This window comes from Cnephaeus nilssonii (genome assembly GCF_951640355.1).
Source record: "Cnephaeus nilssonii genome assembly, chromosome: 19".
Classification (NCBI taxonomy): domain Eukaryota; kingdom Metazoa; phylum Chordata; class Mammalia; order Chiroptera; family Vespertilionidae; genus Cnephaeus; species Cnephaeus nilssonii.
Window position 1 is genome coordinate 22,685,916 of NC_137090.1, and position 20,343 is coordinate 22,706,258.

At 52.1% G+C, this 20,343-nt stretch overlaps 1 protein-coding gene and 1 long non-coding RNA gene across 2 annotated transcripts in view; one reads left to right on the forward strand and one right to left on the reverse strand.

The window, feature by feature from the left end:
* Positions 1–20,317, reverse strand: part of MYO19 (myosin XIX) — a 24,988-nt gene extending 4,671 nt beyond the window's left edge. Inside the window, 20 exon segments of the mRNA XM_079798290.1 lie at positions 390–498; positions 502–573; positions 1,411–1,518; positions 2,498–2,650; positions 3,006–3,182; positions 3,441–3,554; positions 3,740–3,861; positions 4,479–4,552; positions 5,310–5,481; positions 5,930–6,020; positions 7,556–7,632; positions 7,750–7,846; positions 8,435–8,537; positions 9,042–9,111; positions 9,739–9,871; positions 13,253–13,366; positions 14,781–14,929; positions 15,273–15,411; positions 17,419–17,570; positions 20,164–20,317. Coding sequence (XP_079654416.1) covers positions 390–498; positions 502–573; positions 1,411–1,518; positions 2,498–2,650; positions 3,006–3,182; positions 3,441–3,554; positions 3,740–3,861; positions 4,479–4,552; positions 5,310–5,481; positions 5,930–6,020; positions 7,556–7,632; positions 7,750–7,846; positions 8,435–8,537; positions 9,042–9,111; positions 9,739–9,871; positions 13,253–13,366; positions 14,781–14,929; positions 15,273–15,411; positions 17,419–17,430 — 2,086 coding nt within the window. The 5' untranslated portion in view covers positions 17,431–17,570; positions 20,164–20,317.
* LOC307115205 lies at positions 1,529–9,029 on the forward strand. Its single transcript, XR_013815086.1, has 3 exons — positions 1,529–2,572; positions 7,372–7,529; positions 8,585–9,029. It is a non-coding gene; the product is annotated as an uncharacterized lncRNA (long non-coding RNA).
* Positions 20,318–20,343: the final 26 nt, after the last annotated feature.

Sequence of the window (20,343 nt, forward strand, 5' to 3'; positions counted from 1 at the left end):
GTTGTGAGTCCTTCAGGTCTGGCCCCCCTCCCTCCCTCCTCTCTTCCCAGTCTCTGTCTCCAGTCACTTAAGCACCTCTCAGTTCCTAACCTGTCCCTAGTCTGGAATGCTCTCCTCCCCAAATCTTCCCATAGGCCCGAGCTGCCTAGGACCGCTCCTGGACCAGCCCAAGGATACCTTTCCCATTAGTCTACCTAATAACATTTTTTTCTTCCCTAGCATTAACTTTATACTTATTGTCCTTGTTCCACAGGAACGTATGCCCCAAGAGGGCAGACTCAAACTTCCTTATTCACTGGTATATACTAGAAACAGTGCCTAGCACAAAATTGTGCACAGAAAGTGAACGGGTAAATGACAAGCACAGTCCCTTGAGTTCAGGTTGACACCTGTAGACCTGCCCTTTCTCTTCATCTCCATATCTGGCTCTTGGCTGGGCAGGCTCTTGTTGGGCCCGAGTCCCTGACGTTGGCCCTGCCCCTGCAGTGATGGGCCCACTCACCGGATGGGGAAGCCGGCGGCACTGATGTGGATGGTCTCCACGAGGCCACAGGCCTCCAGCTGGCTCAGGACCTGCAAGGGGTGGAGAGACAGCGTGGCACCTGCAGCATGGGGCCAGGAGGCCAGAGACCCCACGGCTGGAGGTATACACTCTGGGGCTGGGGCAGTGAGAAATTAAGAAATATCTCCCTGCCAGAAGGCTCCCTGCAGCCCCAGGTCCCCTATGTGGTACATGGCTTCTGACACAGCTGAGGCAGCTGCTGGTGCGGCTCTCACCATCCCCGCAGTGCAGATGCTCTCTGCCTCATTTCTGTTTTTATTTTATTTTTGGCTAGGCAATCAAGTGAGTCACAGCTGCAGGGTATGGGAGGTTGTTCTGTGAAGAGCCTTCTGGGACCCGAACCATGGTCTTGACCACAGAACAGAGTGGTCCTGGCTATAAGCCCTAAGGTCACATCTACCAGTTGACTGTGGGACACTCCAGCATCGCCCAGTACTCACACCTCATCCACATCCCGTGGAGCCCGGTAACCTGAGCAAAGAACAATTGCTGGCCCTTTTTATGCAAATTAAAAATCTAGAATGTAAGGTGAGACAGACTTTCAGCTAATTGCAAGAGATAGCCATTCTTCTGGGGCTCCAGTCTCGTCAGGGCAGTGCTCAGTGAGAAGAGAGCAAGAAGTACCAGAGCCCTACTTCCTTCCTTAGCTAGGTCACTGCAGTGCAGACCGCACAACCATACACGCCCGTCCTACCAGCTATGGGGAGACAAGCCCCCCTAATGTCAGGCCCAGCCTGAGAGATCCCCTCTGGTCACTGCACTTGGAGCAGATGTCCTGCCCTTCACCCCTCCAGGGCCTTTGTCAGATAGGGCTCTCTGCGAAGCAGCGTTGGTTCAGTGTGAATTACCTCCTCCCGGAGGAAGGTCTGGGCCTGGCCCTTGCTGTTGGGCTTGATGCAGCGAATGTAGTGGGGCGTGGTGCTGTGCAGAACCTGCAGAAGTTGCTCCAGGGAGGCCTGCAGAGGGGAGAGAGCAGGTCAGGCAGAGGTTGGAGCTGCCTGGGGGCATCAGCTGGGCCCTGGTTAGAGACTGCATCAGACACCTCCAGCCCCAAGACCAGGATCTTCATGTGCCCTGGGATGGCTATTGGAGGCTCTTACTGTGTCCAAGCACACCCATCCCTTGACGTCCCACTGCTCCTCCAGGGACCTTTCTTGAACTGTGACCCTCCAACTGGTTGGTCTCTGCATCTGGTCTCAGGGTTCCCCACTCCCCACAATCTTCCTAGAAGAGAGCAATCTCAGAACCCCCAGCCATTCATTCAGGAAATAGCTGTTATTAAACCAAAGCCTGTCCTGTGTGCAGGAAACTGAAGGGCTATGACCGGGGCAGTCTACTGCTGTCCCAGAGCCGGGTCTAACGAGCCACACAGACACTGGACGGGCATCCTCAGTAGTGTCTGAGGCTGGACAGGAAAGTGCTCTTCAAACCTGGGCTTCCCAAGGAGGTGGTGATAATGCAGAACTTTGAAGGATGAGAAGGAATAAACTAAAAAGAGACGTGGAGGGTGGAGCTGGGGGGGCCCGGGTGAGGAGCAGAGTGTGCTGAGAGACAGTAGAAAGTGTAAGATACGGGAGGAGTCAAACCTGCTCTGGCCAAGGACAAAGTCTGAGCAGGAAGCTGGAGAACTGGGAATGGGCCAGGTCACGGGTGCATGTAACTATTGTTCTTCCACAGTCCCCCATAAGCAGTGGGTGACAGACCCCTGTGCCACCCACAGGCCCCTAGGCTTCCCATCATGGCAGTTATGCAAAGTCTATGTGTCTGTTTCCTGTCTCTGTCTTTCACACAGGACTGTCAACTCGGTGTGAACCTAGACCATGTCTTGACTCATCAATGCTCTCCAGTAAATAGCACCAATCCTGAAAAGTGCTCGGTAAACATTTGAGACTGAGGAGTGACCCAAACATGTCACGTCAGCACTACCAGACCCACCTTGAACCTGGACACCACGGTCAACACTGGGGTCCTGCTCTTGCCAGAAGGCTCCTCCTGGGACTTCTCTTCTGGGTCAGTAGGAAATAACACCTTGAGCAGGGGGTCCTGGGATTGCTGCAGGAGCCTGGTCAGCTCAGGGGGCACAGGGTCCTATTGGGAGAAGACGAGAGCAGTGGGTGAGGGCAGGTGGTGTGCTACTCAGGGCTGTCCACAGGCCTGCCAGCCTGCTCACCCAGGCCCCAGAGGAGGGAGTTCCAGGGTAGGACAGGCACTGATTCCGGGAGACAAGCTGGTCGCCTATGAACCAGCAACCCAGTGTGACATGGGTCATTTCTGGGCAGGTCATGCCTGATTAGTAGACCTCAGGCAGATGGCCCAAGAGGTGACCCTGGGTTCTGGGAAGATATTCAGGAGGGAGATGCACCATAGGCAGCTGTGTGTATGGGCAGCAATGACTCAGCGTGCCGTTTTACCCCGGTCCCCAGGGGCCATGGCCCAGCCTCACCTTGTTCTTCTCCACCAGGCCTGCGGTGTGGTACCGCACAGGCCCCGCATAATGCACCACAATGAAGCTGGGCTCCCGGCTGAGCTTGTCATGGCCTAGGCAGGGGCTGCCTGCCAGGGCACTTTCAATGCGTGTCTGGAGCTGGGCTGCACTGCTTGGCCGATTAAGGCGGCATTCCTATGTGGGGCGGGATAGACAGTCGGCCACAAAAGTGAGAGGGCTCCCCACACCCTCACAGTCTCCATCCCATCGCCCCCACGGTAGCAGAGTTGTCACATAGACAGTACAGTGACCCTGAGTGAAGGAGTATGGGAATTAGGAAACCCATTGGGCAGATGGGGAGACAGAGGCACAGAAAGGCATTGACGAGGCTTCAAGGCCCCAGAAAAGCCCAAAGCCCACCTTTGGTGCTCAGCACCCTACTGACGCTCCCACCTCGTTTAAGAGGGAGCAGATGCTGATGGGGCTCCCCTCGATGAGGTCCAAACAGGTCTGGTTGTCCTGGTAGTTGACAAATGACCACTCCAGGCCCTCCAGTGCGTACTCCTCCTAGAGGGCAAGGTGAGGGGGCAGGAGGCAGCTAAGGGCTGAGGCCCAGAAGGCCATCCTATGGCTGGCCTCAGCAACACCAGCTATTCCAGAATGGCTTCAAGGAAGGAACTAAAGGCTAGGTCCTGGGGGCCAGGAAGAGATAGAGGATCCAGAAGGACGGCCCCACCCTGCCACACGCTCACCTGCTGAGACCTTAGGTAGTGAGCCACAAAGTGCTGTTGCAGCTTCTCATTGGCATAGTTGATGCACAGCTGTTCCAGACTGTTGTCAGGAAATGACTCAAAGCCGTACACATCCAGCAGGCCTGGGGGGGCGGGGAGGGCGCGGGTGAGAGGAGAACTCACGGGCCACTGCAGAGGCAGGGGGACTGTAGGGGCCCAGGGTGAAGCTTCATCCTTGGCAGCCTGGGGATGAGGCTGAGTGAGCATGACACCCACAGTGGGCAGAGCACCGTACCCCACCCCAGGGTGCCTCTCTACCTCATGCCCCGTCAGAATTCACAGCAGGAAGAAAGACTGAATGTGTGTGAGGGGCAACCCGGGGCACCAGGTCCCAGGGAACATTTTCTGCATCCAGCCCAGTTTGGAGGGCCTGGGTCTCACCAGCCCTGTTGGTGTCTAGAATTCCACATTCTGTGAACAGACTCACTGGTGCCTCTGAGATTTACTGCCTCCCCTACCTGACATTCTCTACCCAGGTTCCAACAAGGTTATCTTTCACTCATCCCCACTACGCTCACAGACAAGTGCCATCTGAGTCTGCCTGGTGAGCTTTGGACGAGTCAGATGTGAGCACCCGGGAGTACAGAGATGTCCTTGCCCAAACACTGGTGGACAGACGAGGAGAGGGGGATGCAGGGGAGGAAAAGGAGCTGCCCTGGTCTTTTTTAGAAGGGGTGTTCCCGGCGGGGGCCCCTGCTACCGATGAAAGTGGTCCAGGAGTCGGGGGCTGCATAGATGCTGCTGTTGATCACCGATACCAGCCAGTCGAACAGCCTATTGGGGTTGGGGAAGAGGAGACTCTGGTGAGAGAGGGTCAAGCTGAGTTTGAGGGGTGGCAGAGCTGCTGCTCCAGCCAGGGTGCCACACCCAGGAGGGCCCAAGTTCCCCTAAGCACATGCACACGTACATACACGTGTTCCGGCCCCTAATTTCAAAGGTGCCACTTGACACCCTTACATGGCATCATGAAGGTTCTCAGAACCCAGGGTGAGAAAGCACCCATAACCACATGGCCAGAGGGTGGACATGCCCATATAACCCACTAGGAAAGGCCAGGACCTCACCCTACCCTGTTCTGGGCTCCCACTTGCTGCTTGCTGGGTTGCCCTGCACTTTGGTCTGAGGTTCTGGCCCTACCACCATCTATCACATTCCCCAGGTGCCTAACAAAGAGCTGAAGCACAAGGACACATGGGTCTGCACCTGGAACTCTGAGGACCCCAGATCACCGTGGCGGCCTGCATTGCCAGCGGAGAGCTAGGCAGGCTCTCCTCACCAATCACCAAGGCCAACCCATGAGCTGAATATAGGCCAGGCTGTGCCAATTTCCCCATGCAGAGTACCCAGGGCCTTGCTTGGGGAAATCCCAGGAGCTACTCCCTGCTGTCGCCAAGGATCTGGGGAGCGGGGAGGGAAACCATCTGCTGTGTCTGGCAGCCCTCACCCTGGGCCTGGGCCTATTGCATGGCAGTGTCTGGTTCAACTCCAAAGAGGGGAGAACTTGGAGGCAGCAGGGGCCCAGAGTACTCACCGTGCATAGATCAGTTTGGCCAGACAGTCTCTGCGGGTGTCGCACTCGGCTAGGGAGCAGGGCTTCCGGAACACCTGCTGCTGCCTGCCCGCCCTGATGGTCCTGATCCTCAGTGTCTCCAGCAGTGGGTCCTCTGGGAGCCAGAGCAGCGAGGCCGATGTTCTGACAAAGCCTGGGAGGGACAAACCTTCCATCCAAACAGCCCCCTTCACAAGGCAGTGAAGTCATTGTCGTGGAACCATCACCCACCCAAATGAACGGAGGAAACCTTGCTGGTAGGCGAAGGACCTGCCGAAGGCAGAGGCAGGACATGAACCCAGGACTTCTGTGTCCCAGTCCACATTGCCACGTGAGGGACAAATTATAAACCCTCTGACTCTTGTTTGACTCATCTGTAAAATGGGGACAATGCTGCCTGCTTCAGAGATGGGGTAAGGAGTAACTTATCCAGGGCAGGACGCTACAGCTGATGTTTAATCAAGGGCATCGATTCCAAATTTCACCCTCTGGCCTCCTACCCAATCCCACCGATGCTGGCTCTTTTCTGGGCAGGACCAGCCCTGCTCCCTGGGTCTGTGACCAAAGCCTGAGGCCCAGCCCCCTGCCACCCTTGCTCTCACCCTTGGCATCGTCCATCAGCTGGCAGGGCTGGGCTTCATCCTCACAGTCAGCAAACCGGACGTTCCCGAGGTGCAGCAGTCCAGCCAGGACCTGAGGGGCAGGAGAAAGGAGACACGCAGTGGGCACCTTGTAAGGGCTGGAGTCCAGCTTGGAAGGCTTCTCTTCCGCTAAATATAATCACAACAGAAGAATAGCAGCTCCCAGCTACTGCCCATTTGCTGCAGGACTCTATGAGACACGATTCCATGCACGTTACATGCATCATCTTGGTTAATCTTTTTTTAAAAAATATACTTTTATTGATTTCAGAGAGGAAGGTAAAGGGAGAGATAGAAACTTCAATGATAAGAGAGAATCACTGATTGGCTCCTGCACGCCCCCTACTGGGGATCGAGCCCACAACCCTGGGCATGTGCCTTTGACTGGACTCGAACCTGGAACCCTTTGGTCCGCAGGCCAACACTCTGTCCACTGAGCCAAACCAGCTAGGGCTTGGGTAATCTTTTCAACATCAGTGAGGCGAGTGCTGCAATGATGTCCATGACACAGATGAGAAGGGGACAGGTTAAATGAGACCCGGGCAGTCTGACTACAGAAGCCTCCCAGGGTAGCCGGTGGGCCCCCAGGTCACCGTGGTCTGTCCCTCTGCCTTCCCCTCTGGAGCAGACGGTAGGACACGGCTCCTGTTCCTCGTGAGCAGGCTTACTCCTGTGGAGCTGGGCTTGGACCTCCTTTGGCTCTTTCTCAGCCCAGTTGGGCTCTGTTGGCCCAGCCTAGGGGAGGATCTGTGACCTCCTGTCTGGACACCCTACTGTTGTCCACTCCCGCTGTCCCTCTGGCCAAGCGCTTGCCTGGCAGTGCCCACACTGGCTGTGATCCCCTCCCTGCCTGAGGAGCCCCACCTGGAGATGGAGGTCACTTTCCACTGCACTGCCACCTCCCTGCAGTGGCTCCCGTCTCTGCTGCCAGCCTATCCTATCTACTCCCTCCCGTTGCTCTGGTGGGTGAGGAGGTGGGGGAGCAGGAGGTAGTCAGTCGGCAAAGACAGATGGGAGGAGAGAGGCCACTAATGGGGATGAGAGGAGCCCAGGTCACCCGGGTCAGCATGTCCGGAGAGGAGGGGAAAGAAGGTGGGAATTGGATTTACTCCACCTGGTGCAAGTCTATCTGTATCAGTGGTGTCTGACCTTGGGCAGGTCACTTTACCTCTCTAGTCTTCTCAAGCATAAAGAAGGAATAACTCCCTACACACAGGCCTGTTGAAAAACCCAGTGAGCTAAAGGGTGTAAACATGATTTTAAAATTCCTGCACACCAGAGCCCATTAGCTGCCCTGGGCAAACGTGGCAGCGTTATTTCCCTCCTCTGACTACTGCAGCAAAAGCTGACCCAGGCTCCTGGCCCTCTGAGCCCTGGCGCTCACAGTGCTGTTTTATATACAGAACTATGTGCTCCGCGCCCCTCGCACCGACACCGGGCCCGGGTTCAGTGGCACAGAGGAGCGGTCCACTTCTTGGAGACTGCAAGGCGGGGCCCAAAGTCTCAGATTCTCAGGAAGACTCCGGTTCAGAGGAGGGGCTTCCTGAGACCTCAGTCAAATGTAAGTGCCATGGCTTTCCTTCTGACCTTAAAGATGTTGTTCTGGGTTGGGGTGTCGATGCCAAGATGAAGCATGGCCTCTCTGGTCACCTCAAAACAATCCTCTGAAAAGAAATCCAAGTCACAGCCCAGTGTCAGGACCAGAGGTCAGCGGGGCAGTGAGGGGTGAGGGAGGCAGGCTGTGAGCAGAGGGGGTGGGTGCTGGGTAAGGCTCCCCCTACCTTCCAAGGTCCTCTCTGGGTTGGGCAGCCAGGAGAAGGCGGCTCCCTCGGGGAGGTGCCACCGGAGCCTCTCGTCTGCACTGGCTCCTTTGCAGATCTGTGGGAGGGGGACAGGTTGCTGAGCTGGGGGTGCGAGGGAAGCCCAGGCTTGTGTAGGCCTGCGGTCGAGATAAAAGGACTGAGAAATGGCAGTGACATCACAAGTCTGTAGAGCACCCAGGATAGGCACGGGGCAAAAGCAGCAGCAACCAGTCCTCATGTCTGCAACCCGGTGCCAAACACCATCTGAGGCCTGTGTCTGAGGAAAGCACAACTCCTCTCTGGGGAGGCCCCAGGCCCAACCTGAGAGCCGGGGTCACACTATCCATGCTTTGGGGGACCACCCGTCTGATGAAAGAGGCAAAGCTCTGGGGAAGTCCTCGTTCTGTTTGGAGGAAACAGTTGCCATTCTAAGGAGAGCCTCAGCACCGTCTGGTTTGACAGAGGAGGTAATACACATCCCCATGCCAAACCATCCCAGAAGCCTAGGTCCAGTGTGAGGCAGTGCTGCATAAAGCTTGCTGGAATAAGTGGTGGCACCACTGGAAGCCAATTAAAGAGGCAGGCATGGGGCAGAAGGAGGGGTTGAGTCACAGGCTATCTCCACCCTGCATCTGGGCAGCTGTGGGCCCCACCTGGCACAGACCTGGTAGAAGATGTGGAAGTTCCTCTCACTGGAGGCCTGGCAGGCCACGCGAGTTTTCTCTAGGAGGTAGGTCTGGACTGCAGCTCCAGTCATCTGATGGGCCCTGGCACAAGCAGGCCAGAGCCCATTAGTTACCCATTCATTCCACAGGTATTTACTGTGTGCCAGACTGCAACCCCCACATCCCCACCAGGCTCTTCCACTTAGCCAACGGGGGTCATGAAGACGAGGGACTACTCAGCAGGCCCTGGAGTGGTACCGGACATTCCCCTGCAACCAGCTCAGGTGGGCGGAGCCAAGGCCTCTGTAAGTCATTATGCACCATCCCAAGGCAGGAGCAGAAGCCCTGCCAGGTTCAAGCTCTGGGTTGTGGCTCATGTGACAAGCATGCTGCCCAGGTTCCCCAAGGCTGGAGCAGCTATAGTTCTCTAGATTCAAAGATCACCCTCAGGGTTCACTGATCCTAATAAATCCCATAAACATGCATGCCAGGAGGAGCAGGGTTCTGCCCACAGGGGTGGCCCAGGCTAGAGACTACTCCAGCCACTTGCAGACTCCCTGCCCCCGTCCTCCCATCAGCCAGGCCAGTGGCGGCAGCAGCAATTACCTGTTCATTTGGAGCTGGATGAACTTCCCAAAGCGACTGCTGTTGTTATTCCTCAGCGTGCACGCATTCCCTACAGATCACACCTCTGTTTATACCGCTCCCCTATGTTTACAGAGTCCTCATGGGCCATGTGGCTGCAGGTCTGCAGAGGCTATGTCTCTATAAAGTCACCTAAAAGCCCCTTTTTGGTTTCTATGTCACAGGGGACAGGACTAAGGAAAGAACACTTGGGCTTCATCAAGTGTGGCTGAGGAGTTAGAAGAACTTCCTGGCAATGAACTGAAATGAGCAAGCCTAGGCAGCCAGGGACTGTCTTCTTTGAAGGGAAAGAATAAAAAACAACAAGCTGTCACTATTGAGTTAGACAGTAGGCACAACATCTAGAGTCCCACCATGGACACTAACTGTTGTACATCCTTAGACAAGTTCCCCTCTCCTCTGAACCATCAGGGTTTAGACCAGAGAAGCCACAAGATCCTCTCCAGCACCACTGTTACATCTGCGTAGGCTAGAGGGAGGAGATGGCTGGATGACAGCATCTCTACTGGAAAGAGGCTCAGGGTACCTGGAGGAGATTGGGAGCCCAAGGCAGTGGATGATACACTCATCCTCCAACCCCTAAAGAGAGGGTTTTACTCTCCTCTCTCTGGAAGGTGGCAAATCCCAGAGGACATGGGACAGAGGACACCGAGCTTACCAAAAGCTTCCATGACAGGGTTGGAGTTCAAGATGCGCTGCTCGATCCTCTCTGCAATCTTGTGGCTCTCCCAGGATGTAGGTGAGGCAGCCACCACAGCGTAGAACTTCATCAGGCAACGGGACGTCCATGTCTGCGGCAGAAACAGCCCTGCGGGAGCCCTGCCCAAGCTCCCTCTCACCTCTGAGCCTGCCTGAGGGAACGGTGCCCACTAGCACAATCTCCACCAAGCGAGGTGCTAACCAAATGGGTGAATGCTGAATTCAACTGTGTCCTTGGGCAAAGAAAGCACTCGCCCACCCCCCTACCCCCCCACCCCCGCCCCCGCTCTGTGAAATGGGGAGTGCTTACTTCTAGCTCCAGAGGATGCATTTAAGAAAAAGAAAGAAGGGGGCCTGGGGCAGAGATGGGACAACACACCCTGATCTGAGCAGGCTACTGTGTCTTAAGTATGAACAGATATTTGAGGATCAATAACTATTCGGTAAACTTCCTTTACATGAATGACAAATATAAAAACAAATGGAGGAAAAGGAACTAGAAGGAAACAGTCAATGCAAGGAGCAAAATACAAGTAAAATTATGAGATATTCTCAACAATAGGAAAAGATATTGAATCTATGAAATAAGACCAAGATACTAGGGGAAAATAATAGAGAACAAGAAAGTGTTCTTAGACTTAAAATTTTGAACAAAAATTAAAAATTAAAAAGAATTGAAAGTTATTAAAAAAAGAGAAAAACATTTTTTTTTGAAAGATAAAGTAGGAAATATCTTTCAGAAGACAGAACAAAATGTTAAGAGATGGAAGACTAGGTGAAAAAAAAAAAAAAAGACTATTAAACAATTAATCAAACTTACTAATAGGAGCTCCAGAAAGAGAAAATGGAGGGGAGTGAATTATTAAATATACACAAAAATATTTCCCTAAACAAAAAACATGAGTTTCCAAGTTAAAAAGACCCACACAAAGTATCCAGCATAGAAAGTAAACAAAAAAAAACAAACAAAAAAAGACCATGAGTTTTAATACCTACGGCTTTTGGAAAGTAAAATCACAATTTATGGACTAGGACTTTCAAAAGCAACACTCAAAAGAATATATAAGAAAAAACTTCTATCCCTAACCGGTTTGGCTCAATGGATAGAGCGTCGGCATGCAGACTGAAAGGTCCCAGGTTCGATTCTGGTCAAGGGCATGTACCTTGGTTGCAGGCACATCCCCAGTGGGAGGTGTGCAGGAGGCAGCTGATCGATGTTTCTCTCTCATCGATGTTTCTAACTCTCTATCCCTCTCCCTTCCTCTCTGTAAAAAATCAATAAAATATATTTTTTAAAAAAAGAAAAAAACTTCTAAATTTGGAAAGAAAATTATTTCTAACCTGAAATTATAAAACCCAGCCAACATATCCAATTTAACCCTTTGCACTCGCTTGCTTTTTTCTCGATTCCTTTATTCTACTCGGGATTTAATTTTTTAAATACCCCAGATTTTACAAAGCGCGGCAGTAGAATAAAAAACTGGAGTTTCTTTTCATACAAACTTATTTATTTGGATTTTTTTATATTTCAAATTATTGAGACATTCAATAACCGTCACACTCGACATCCGAGTGCAAAAGGTTAAGGCAGAATAAACATTTTCAGAGGCGCAACTCAAAAATTTGCCCTTCATTTACTACCTTTTCCAGGAAGCTACTAAGAACGTGCTTCATAAATACAAAGCAGTAGGGGAAGAAGGGAACCATGGATTCCAGCAAGGGGGGTTTATCATGGACACAGCAATCTGACCCCAGAGTGAGGCAGAGAGCTCCCAGGTAACAGCTGCATGGCAGTAGCCCCAGGCAGCCTCCAGGCCAGATGGGAGCAGATCTAAGAGCTCTGGGAAGGGCACCTCGAAGAAAAAAAAAGAACCAGATGTACTTGCCACAGGTGAACAAGCTGGAAAAGTTTTGGTGATAAGTTTGGTAATAATTTAATAGGCATGTAGAAACTAAACAAGTAGAAAACTGGGGTAATTAATTATATGAGGGCAAGTAAAAACTAGACAAGGAAATATAATCATAGATTACATGGTTATAATATAAATACTGCCTATTAACTTAATTAGAAATCATGATAAAGTTACATATATGTTTGGGGGCAGGGAAATAAGACTAAATCCTTATCAAAGTAGGAAATGAAAAGATTAGGTCCAAAACTGAAAAAAATCAGTCACAATATCATGCTGGTTAGAAACATGATAAAAACACCCAAATACACTGCTATAAGATGTGAAAGTAGCCAGGGGGTTGAGAAATATGGGGCAGGGTTGTTGTTTTTCTTTGTAAGCCTTGCAGTATTGCCTGATTTTTGAACTATGCAACTATGGTATTTAAAAATAAATCTACCAGGCCCAGCCCATGACCACAGCAGCTGCTCAGTAATGGGTTACTGAGCTCTGGTTGCATGAGTCTCCAGCCAGGTCCAGCTGCAGCTCCAGAGGGACAGTGGGCTTTGTTCAGGAGCTGGACAACTGTCATTGCACTGGCCACCTTGATATAACTTTCAAAGATCTCCTCCCCACCCAAGTCCAAGTCCTCATCCCTGCAGCTTACTGCCTTCATCTGTTTCCTTGTCTATCTTTCCCAGTGGACTAAGAGCCCCCTGAAAGCCAGTTGTATCTCTGTTCCTCCCCCTGCCACTCCTCAGTGGCGAGCCCAGGGCCTAGAATCTGGCAGGTACTCAATACTCAGCGATTCCCTCATATGTGAGTGTAGACAGAGGGGTTTTATGGTCCAAAGAATCCCTTGAGAAGGTAAGTTTGGTGGAAAGGGAGGGGTGGTTGCATGAGGCTTGCCAGGAGGGTGAGGCCTGGACCAGTAGCCTCCTCTGACCAGCTATGCAACTCCTCTCCCATTCTTGTGCAACATTTGGTCTCACCTAGTGTGGTTCTGCTCCCGAGAGCCACATGACTCACCAGGAGCTTCTGGCCCAAGGAACTGCCCTTGCCATCATGGACAACCCAGAGGATGCAAGTGAGCTACTTCAATAACCCCTTTCCCATAAGTAACCCCAGCTACCTTCAGTGTCGATTGCACTGGTTCATTTAACTCTCACAGAAGTCCCATAAGTGAGGTGTCGGTCCTCCTTTCCTTGCTATTTTATAGGTGAAAGAACAGGTTTGCAGAATTGAAATATCTTTCTGATGTGCTCTGAACCACTATGCTGGAATCCCCAGTAGCTATCTTTTGTTTCCATCGGTGTCAGAGCTGGGAGAGACTTATGATGGGGAAATGAAGGCCTAGGAGGAAAGTATCTCACCTAGAGTTACATCAGAGCTAGTGGAAGAGCCTAGACTAGAATCCTGTCTCTTGATTTCCTTTCCTGCCCAGCACTACACACTGACTCCCTGCTAAAGCCAGCCTGTCCGGGAATGACTAGGTAGCAAACGGCTCCACGAGGAATGTCCCCCTCCCTCTCTGCCCACCCAGCCAGTCATGAAGTGGACAGGATGGGAAAGAGGCCCTCCTACCTTTCCAGCACCACTCTCTCCACTGACAACGATGGACTGGTTGACTGGCTCAATCAGGCTCTTGACATTCCTGTAGGTCTGTTCACCCACAGTGAAGATGTGGGGTTTCAGTTTCTGAAACATCCAGGGGTGAAAGGTCATGTGAGGGAATGCACGTCTTCAAGGAATGCTGATCCAGTGATGGCTGAGATGAGGAGCCTGCCAACAGCAGTGCCAGGAGGCTTCCTCTAGAAAAATGTCCTGGAGGTAACAGTGTTAGGCCCAACTGTGGGCCCCCTGGGGGCTTTGCCACTCATCTCTCAGTCTGGAAGCAGAGCTAGCCTTGAATACTTCATCCTCCCATTTTATCTTAATAGTCTTATTCTGCTCTGTATTATTTTGTTATTGTACTTTGCAGTTTGCAAAGAATTTTCTCTTTCAAGTTACTGCCTAAGACGTCTGTATTAGATGGATAGCTAATCCCATTTTATAGATGAGAAATCTGAGGTTCGGAGGGGTTAAATAACCTTCCCAAGGCCACTCAGCAAGTAAGTGAAACCGTCCGACTTGCACTCCAAGGCCACTGTTCTCCTTTCCATCACCAAATAGAAATTGTCCTCCATGTGCTAGGTATCAAGGTGGGCACTGGGAAAGCAGAGGGGGTCATGACATGACTTTTGCCCTTGAGGAGGCAGATGGTCAGTGAGATATGGGCTCTCAGGACAGACTTCACATGATTCCACCCAATGATTGCTTACCCACGGCTTCCTGAAGGAGAAGGCACAGTTCTGGATGGTGTCAGAGCTGCCCCTCTCTCCATCAGCTTCTGCCACAGTCACTTCTCACCTGGACTATTACAAAGTCTTCAACTGTTCTCCCGCCTCCTGTCTCACCTTCCTCAGCGCAACTCCCCCAGCTTCCAGGGTAATTCTCCCCCCAGTGAGCTCCATTCAGTCCACCTCCACTCCTGGAAGCAGCTCTGTGGACTCTCTGCCTGCTGTGATGACTCAGACCCTTCCTATTTACCTCAGCCTCTCTTCCTACCTCATCTACTGCCTCTCTCCCCAAGAGCCCCTTCCTGCCAGCAAGTCTGCTCTTGCCTTTCCCTGAACACATGATGCACTTTAACACCAGCGAGTCTATTCCCTGCCTGCATGCCCCCATCCCCATAAGAATTTATTCCTCTCATTAGAGATGAGCATGCGCTGAGTTTTCTAGGGTAATCCTTAGCGCATTAATTTTATCTTTTCCCCAAACGGTGGTTTGTTAAATACACAAACATATCTTTGTAAATCCTTTCCTATTAAACTCATAAATAAGAAAAAAATACTTTGCCCTATGTCCCTATTTTATGATCCAAACTCAGTTAAACAAATATTTACCTCTCACTTTGCACCACTGTCGTGTGCCCAAAATTCCTCGAGCTCCTGATGGACAGGGCTGTGGCACCAGCATGGCCGATGCATAGATGGATAAGGACAGGGACGCTGCGAGGAGGCCTAAGGGGAGGTAGGGGAGTCCTGAGGCCCAGGAAGTAGCTGAGTCTTACCTGGGGCTGAGGAGCAGCATGGTACTCTTTCATCAGATCTGGCGAGTAGAGCTGAGGGACAGGCTTGAAGGGGTTCAGAGCCACCAGGGTGCAGCCAGCATTGGTGTAGAATGTGTCTGCCATGTACCGGGCCTGCAAACACCTCAGGACTGAGGCAAAGGTCCTTTTAGCAAACTCTGGCTTAAATGTAGACATGAGCACACACAAACATCTGCCTAACAGCACTTGCTCTGCAATCAGCCAAGAGCCATTAGATTCCAGCAGCTCCCTGATGAATAGGTACAAGATCTAATTAAGATGAATGCCAAATCTGGAGCAAAGTCGGGGTTGGGGAGCCCAGATGCAATTGCCAGGCAGGTCTGACGCAGTGTATCTGGCTCCAGGTCAGGAGTCCTGCCTGCCTTGGTCTGGTCAGGGGAAGCTGTGCTGAATACCGACACCAAAGTGCTACCCTCTTGGAGAGGACACTCTTGAGGAGAGGGAGGCCCATACCTGTCTCCAGCGTCACAGGATTCACCTTGGTGAGGTCATCCAGCAGGTGCAACGGGGCCTCCTGGCCTAGGAATTCCTGCAGGTCTTCTCTGAGGGCTTTCCCACCATGGGCATCAGGGCCTGAACTATGGCCATTCACCTGGGAGGGTATAACAGGGCCAGGAGAGCTGGGACTCAGACCAGCTGGCAGCTGTGTAGGGGTGGAGGCCTGTGCAGTGGAGAGAGACTTGGCTTCCAGTATCATAGTCTGGTTGGGTTCAAATTTCAGTTCTGCCCCTTATTAAGCATGTAAGCCTGGGAAAGTGACTTAACCTCTCTGAGACACAGTTTTTTTTTTGTAAATAAAAGAAAATAAAGCCTGTTCACAGGGCTATTGGGAAGAAAAACAAGAAGCAATATAAAAAGCATAGTCCTTGGCACATAGTGAATACTGGATAAATCAATAAATGCTATCACATCTCCTATGCCATGAGCTCCGGCTTCCAGGCTGGCCAGCTACTAGCCTTCCTGGGCCTGGCAGGGTTGGGGGCCATGGTGGGGGGCTGCTATAGGAGTACACAAAGGAAAAGAACCATGCTTTGGGCCTTTTTTTTTTTTTTAAAGAAACCATTCAATTTGAGATGAAAAATCAGCTGTGAGGTAGCTCCATGCCTTCATCACCTGCCTCTTGGGGCTTAATTAATCTGGTTCATTACACAACTAGTTTCCTCTGCCCTGGGTCTACTTAAGAGGCTCAGAAGTCAAGAGAACAGGCCTTTCACCTTCTCCCTTTCCCATGCGTGATGCCAACACTTTCCACGTTTCTTCTCCCCATTTCTCCTCTTTTCTCTCTGGGGGTTGTAGGGAAGATGGGATGGGGAGTAGAAGACAGTAACCTGGATGAAACTGCTTTTGGAGGAAAGGGTCTAGGATATGACCTGTGTGGGTTTCCATGAGACTAGTGGACTCTACAAATTCAAATCCCTCAAGCCCAGGTGGCGGGTGTCATTTGAGAGGCCCAATGACAAGTTTCTTTTTTTTAAAGATACTTTTTATTGATTTCAGAGAGGAAGGGAGAGGGAGAGAGAGATAGAAACATCAGTGATGAGAGGTTATTGATCGGCTGCCTCCTACACGCCCGCCCCACACTGGGGATGGAGCCTGCAACCCTTGACTGGAATTGAACCCAGGACCCTTCAGTCCACAGGCTGACGCTCTATTCTCTGAGCCAAACCTGCTAGGGCAACAAAGATGTTGCCTCTTCTCTGAACTTGGGCCCACCATGATGCACAAAGCGGAGTCTTGGCCTACAGAATAAGTGCTGAGATCAGAGCATGGCTAGATCCCTGGAAATCCCTCTGCTTTGGGGGCCATAGTAGCCTTTCCCGAGTGGCAGAGATCCAATAGCAACCCCCCCCCCCCATATACCCTGTGATCCATTCATCAGGATCCTTCTCTATTTTCACATGGGTCATCTTCTCCCACACTTTTGCGCAGACTGACCTCTTTGTCTGGACTGCTTACTTTCCTTCTCTACTTGGCTGATTCTTACTTATTCTTTCAGAGAGGAAGGGAGAGGGAGAGAGAGCTAGAAACATCAATGATGAGAATCATTGATCAGCTGCCTCCAGCACACACCACACTAGAGATTGAGCCCGCATCCTGAGCGTGTGCCCTGACCAGGAATTGAACTGTGACTTCCTGGTTCATAGGTCAATGCTCAACCACTTAGCCACACTCGCCAGGCCCTACTTATTCTTTAAGGCCCAGCTTCAAGGAGACATCTTCAGGGACATCTCTCAGCTTCACCATCTTTTGGAAGCCCCAGGCTTCCACTGTGCTTCAACAATTCCGGCAGGCAGTGACATCTCTCAGGAATTCCTCACTGGTTCAGGCTTAAAGGTCACCAAAGTGCCCTCAGGATTCCCTTAACCACCCCAGGAAAAGAGCTATCAACTACAACAGGAGAGATTCAAATTAGGTGTCAGGAAGAACTTAACAACAGGTGAAAGGCACGGGATAACTACCTGAAGTGAGAAAAGAAGACCTTTAAGGGGCCGTTTTCTTCCTTCCCGGACAGGGTAGTGAAACCACATTCAGACAAGTCAAAGATGCAAAGGTGCTTCAGGTGCTTTGGGAGCTGGGTTATCTGAGGGTGAGGTTTTACCTGCTGGAGCATCCTGCTTCAGTGTGGTCAGCCAGAGTTCTGGGTTGCAGGCACAAGGAGTGCAATCCACCTAGTCATGAGGACACATGCTCGGGCATGGGTCCAGCCAAGAGCTCAGTTCTGGAAGAATCTGAGATGAGTCATTCCAGAGCCTATGGCACGAGAGAGAAGACAAGGGCCACACACATGTGAAGGCTTCTTTAGGGTGACTCACTCCTGCGCCCCGCACTGAGCAGAGGAACCGAAATGAGAACCAGAGCGAGCCTGGGCAGAAAGGAAGTCTCTTCTGTCCCTGCCAAGTAGGGAACAGGGGACACTTTTACAAGAGCTTCTGGAGGCTCCCTGGGCTCCTCTGGGGCCAGTTTTACTACAGGGTTAGGGGTGGGGCTGCAAATCTGGGTCAGTGTGATGTGGAGGGTGAAGACACTTGGAGACAGAGACAGAGACGTCTCCTGCTCTACCCTCTCCACTAGACAGAAATATCCTGTTTTAGCATAGCCAGTAGTTGGTGGGGTGGGAGGCTAAAGTCAACCAGATACTCCAGGGAAGAGAAATCAGAGCTCAGTCATTGACTGGTAAGTCACAGCACCTTCCTGGTCCACTTTGATTCCTCATCTTGCAAATGGAGATAGTAAAATCTACCTCACAAGGAGTGGCTGTGAAGGTCAATGAGGTCATGGATTGAAAGCACCCCACAAAACACAAATCTGAATATGCACTCTGAGGGGAAATATTGTTAGTACAATTAACAATATTTGGGGGCACTAGTCAGGTGGAATACTCCAGTGTCAACTTTAAAATGAGAATTTCAGAGGAAGGGAATCCACCCAAGAGAGGGTTGTTGTGAGATTGGGCTTAGGCCAATTTCTGTAAAACTGTAAGTGACCCTCAGACTCAGAATTTCCCAGGCCACACACTGCCCCAGCAAAGCGCGGCAGTGGATGAGGGGTGCCTGAAATGGATTAACCTTGGTGGAGACTTTCTTTTTTAAAGAAAAAGAAAAAAAAATTGATTTCAGAGGGGAAGGGAGAGGGAGAGAGCGATAGAAACATCAATGAGAGAACTATTGATTGGCTGCCTCCTGCATGTGCCACAATGGGGATGGAGCCCACAACCCAACCCGGGCATGTGCCCTGACCAGGAATTGAACCGTGACCTCTTGGTTCATAGGTTGATGCTCAACTACTGAGGCATGCCGGCCAGGAGGGGGAGACTTTTTTCTTTCTTGTTTGCTTGTTTTTTTAATTGGGTGGAGACTTTCTTAAGGTTCTGAATACATCTGGCCTTTGAAAGAACAGGAATAGGAACTTCCCTGGGAACTGGAAAATGAACAATTCAGGCAGAGAAGAGCATCAGGCCTGTTAGACACATTCCACATTCACCTGGACACTGACTGTATCCCATCCGAAGGACAGCTCTGCAGAGGGCTCCAGAAACTCAAGAACAAAACTCCCTCAATTGGAAGTTCATCTTAGAGGACCAGAGGTGGAGCACAGGAGGTTGTGGGGTTAGAACCCAAAGCCCCTCAGATGCATATCACTAGAGCTCTCTGAGCTTTATTTCCTCCACAGCCACTCCTTGTGAGGTAGATTTTACTATCTCCATTTGCAAGATGAGGAATCAAAGCGGACCAGGAAGGTGCTGTGACTTACCAGTCAATGACTGAGCTGATTTATCTTCCTGGAGTATCTGGTTGACTTTAGCCTCCCACCCCACCAACTACTGGGCTAGGCTAAAACAGGATATTTCTGTCTAGTGGAGAGGGTAGAGCAGGAGTGTCTTCACCCTCCACATCACAGTGACCCAGATTTGCAGCCCCACCCCTAACCCCTGTCGTTTGCAAAAAGGAATACTAACACCCAGACCTCACAGTGTGGAGTTCAGGATCAGATGGGCTAGTGGAATCCGGGAGAGCTCTTTGCAAATGTTGGTTAGTATGTGCAGTGTCAGCTCTCAGCCAGAGTTAAGTCAGGTTAGAGCGGTTTTCTCCAGTCCTCCCCGCTCTTGCTCCCACTCGGCTTCGTGGTTACCAGCCAAGTAGTTCTGGAAAGGGTGTGACCACTGTGGGCAGGAGGGAGCCGGTAATGAATAGATGAAACACCAAGTCAAGGCAAGGCAAGCGGCGACCTGATCACCAGCTCCCCCTCCTCCCCAGCCTCAGGTTCTCCTCGGCTCGGAGGACAGAATAGAAAAGCCGGGTGAGGGTCCCGGTCGCCTAGCCAGCCCCGCCCTGAGGTTCCCGGTGCGAACCGGGGACTCCCGATCCTGGCAAAGGGCCTGCCGGGCCCAGGGCTGGGATGCCGCTCCTTAAGCACCTGGCACGGGGAGAGCATGTCCTTCCCGGGAAGGTGGACGTGACCCCAGCCAAGGGCGCGGCTGCCCTGACGCCTCCCGGGGCCAGCGCCCCCTCCCAGGTCCCTCTGGAGAGGAGCAGGGGCGGGGACCCACCCTGCCAACCGGGACCTCCCCCCCCCCCCCCGCCCTTATTGAGGGTCGCCCGCTGCTGGCAAGGTGGAAGGTGACCATGAAAGGTCCTGGTTCGTAAAAGTTCCTGCTAAGGGCCAGGATCCAGGCTACCTTCCCTTGGGATACGAGAGGGTCAAAAGGAAAAGGGAAAGGCAGGGAAAAGGCGCCTAGGGAAAGGGGAGATGTCCACTTCTTCCTCAGCGCTCCGGGGGCAAACCGGCCTCCCCGCCCCTTAGGGGTCACGGAAGGGCTTCAGACCGGGGCTGGGGTGGCACTCACCGATCCCACGGCCTGAGCGTGCGGCCCCGCCGGCCCGGCTGGAAAAGCGGGCGGGCCGGGTGGGGCGGCGGGAAGAGCCCGAGGAGCGGAGGGAAGAGGAGGGGCGGGGGCGAACCGGAGAGAAAGGCGAGACCGGCTCGCACCCGCCGCAGCCGCTCCGCTCAGTGGCTGGCCGGCCGG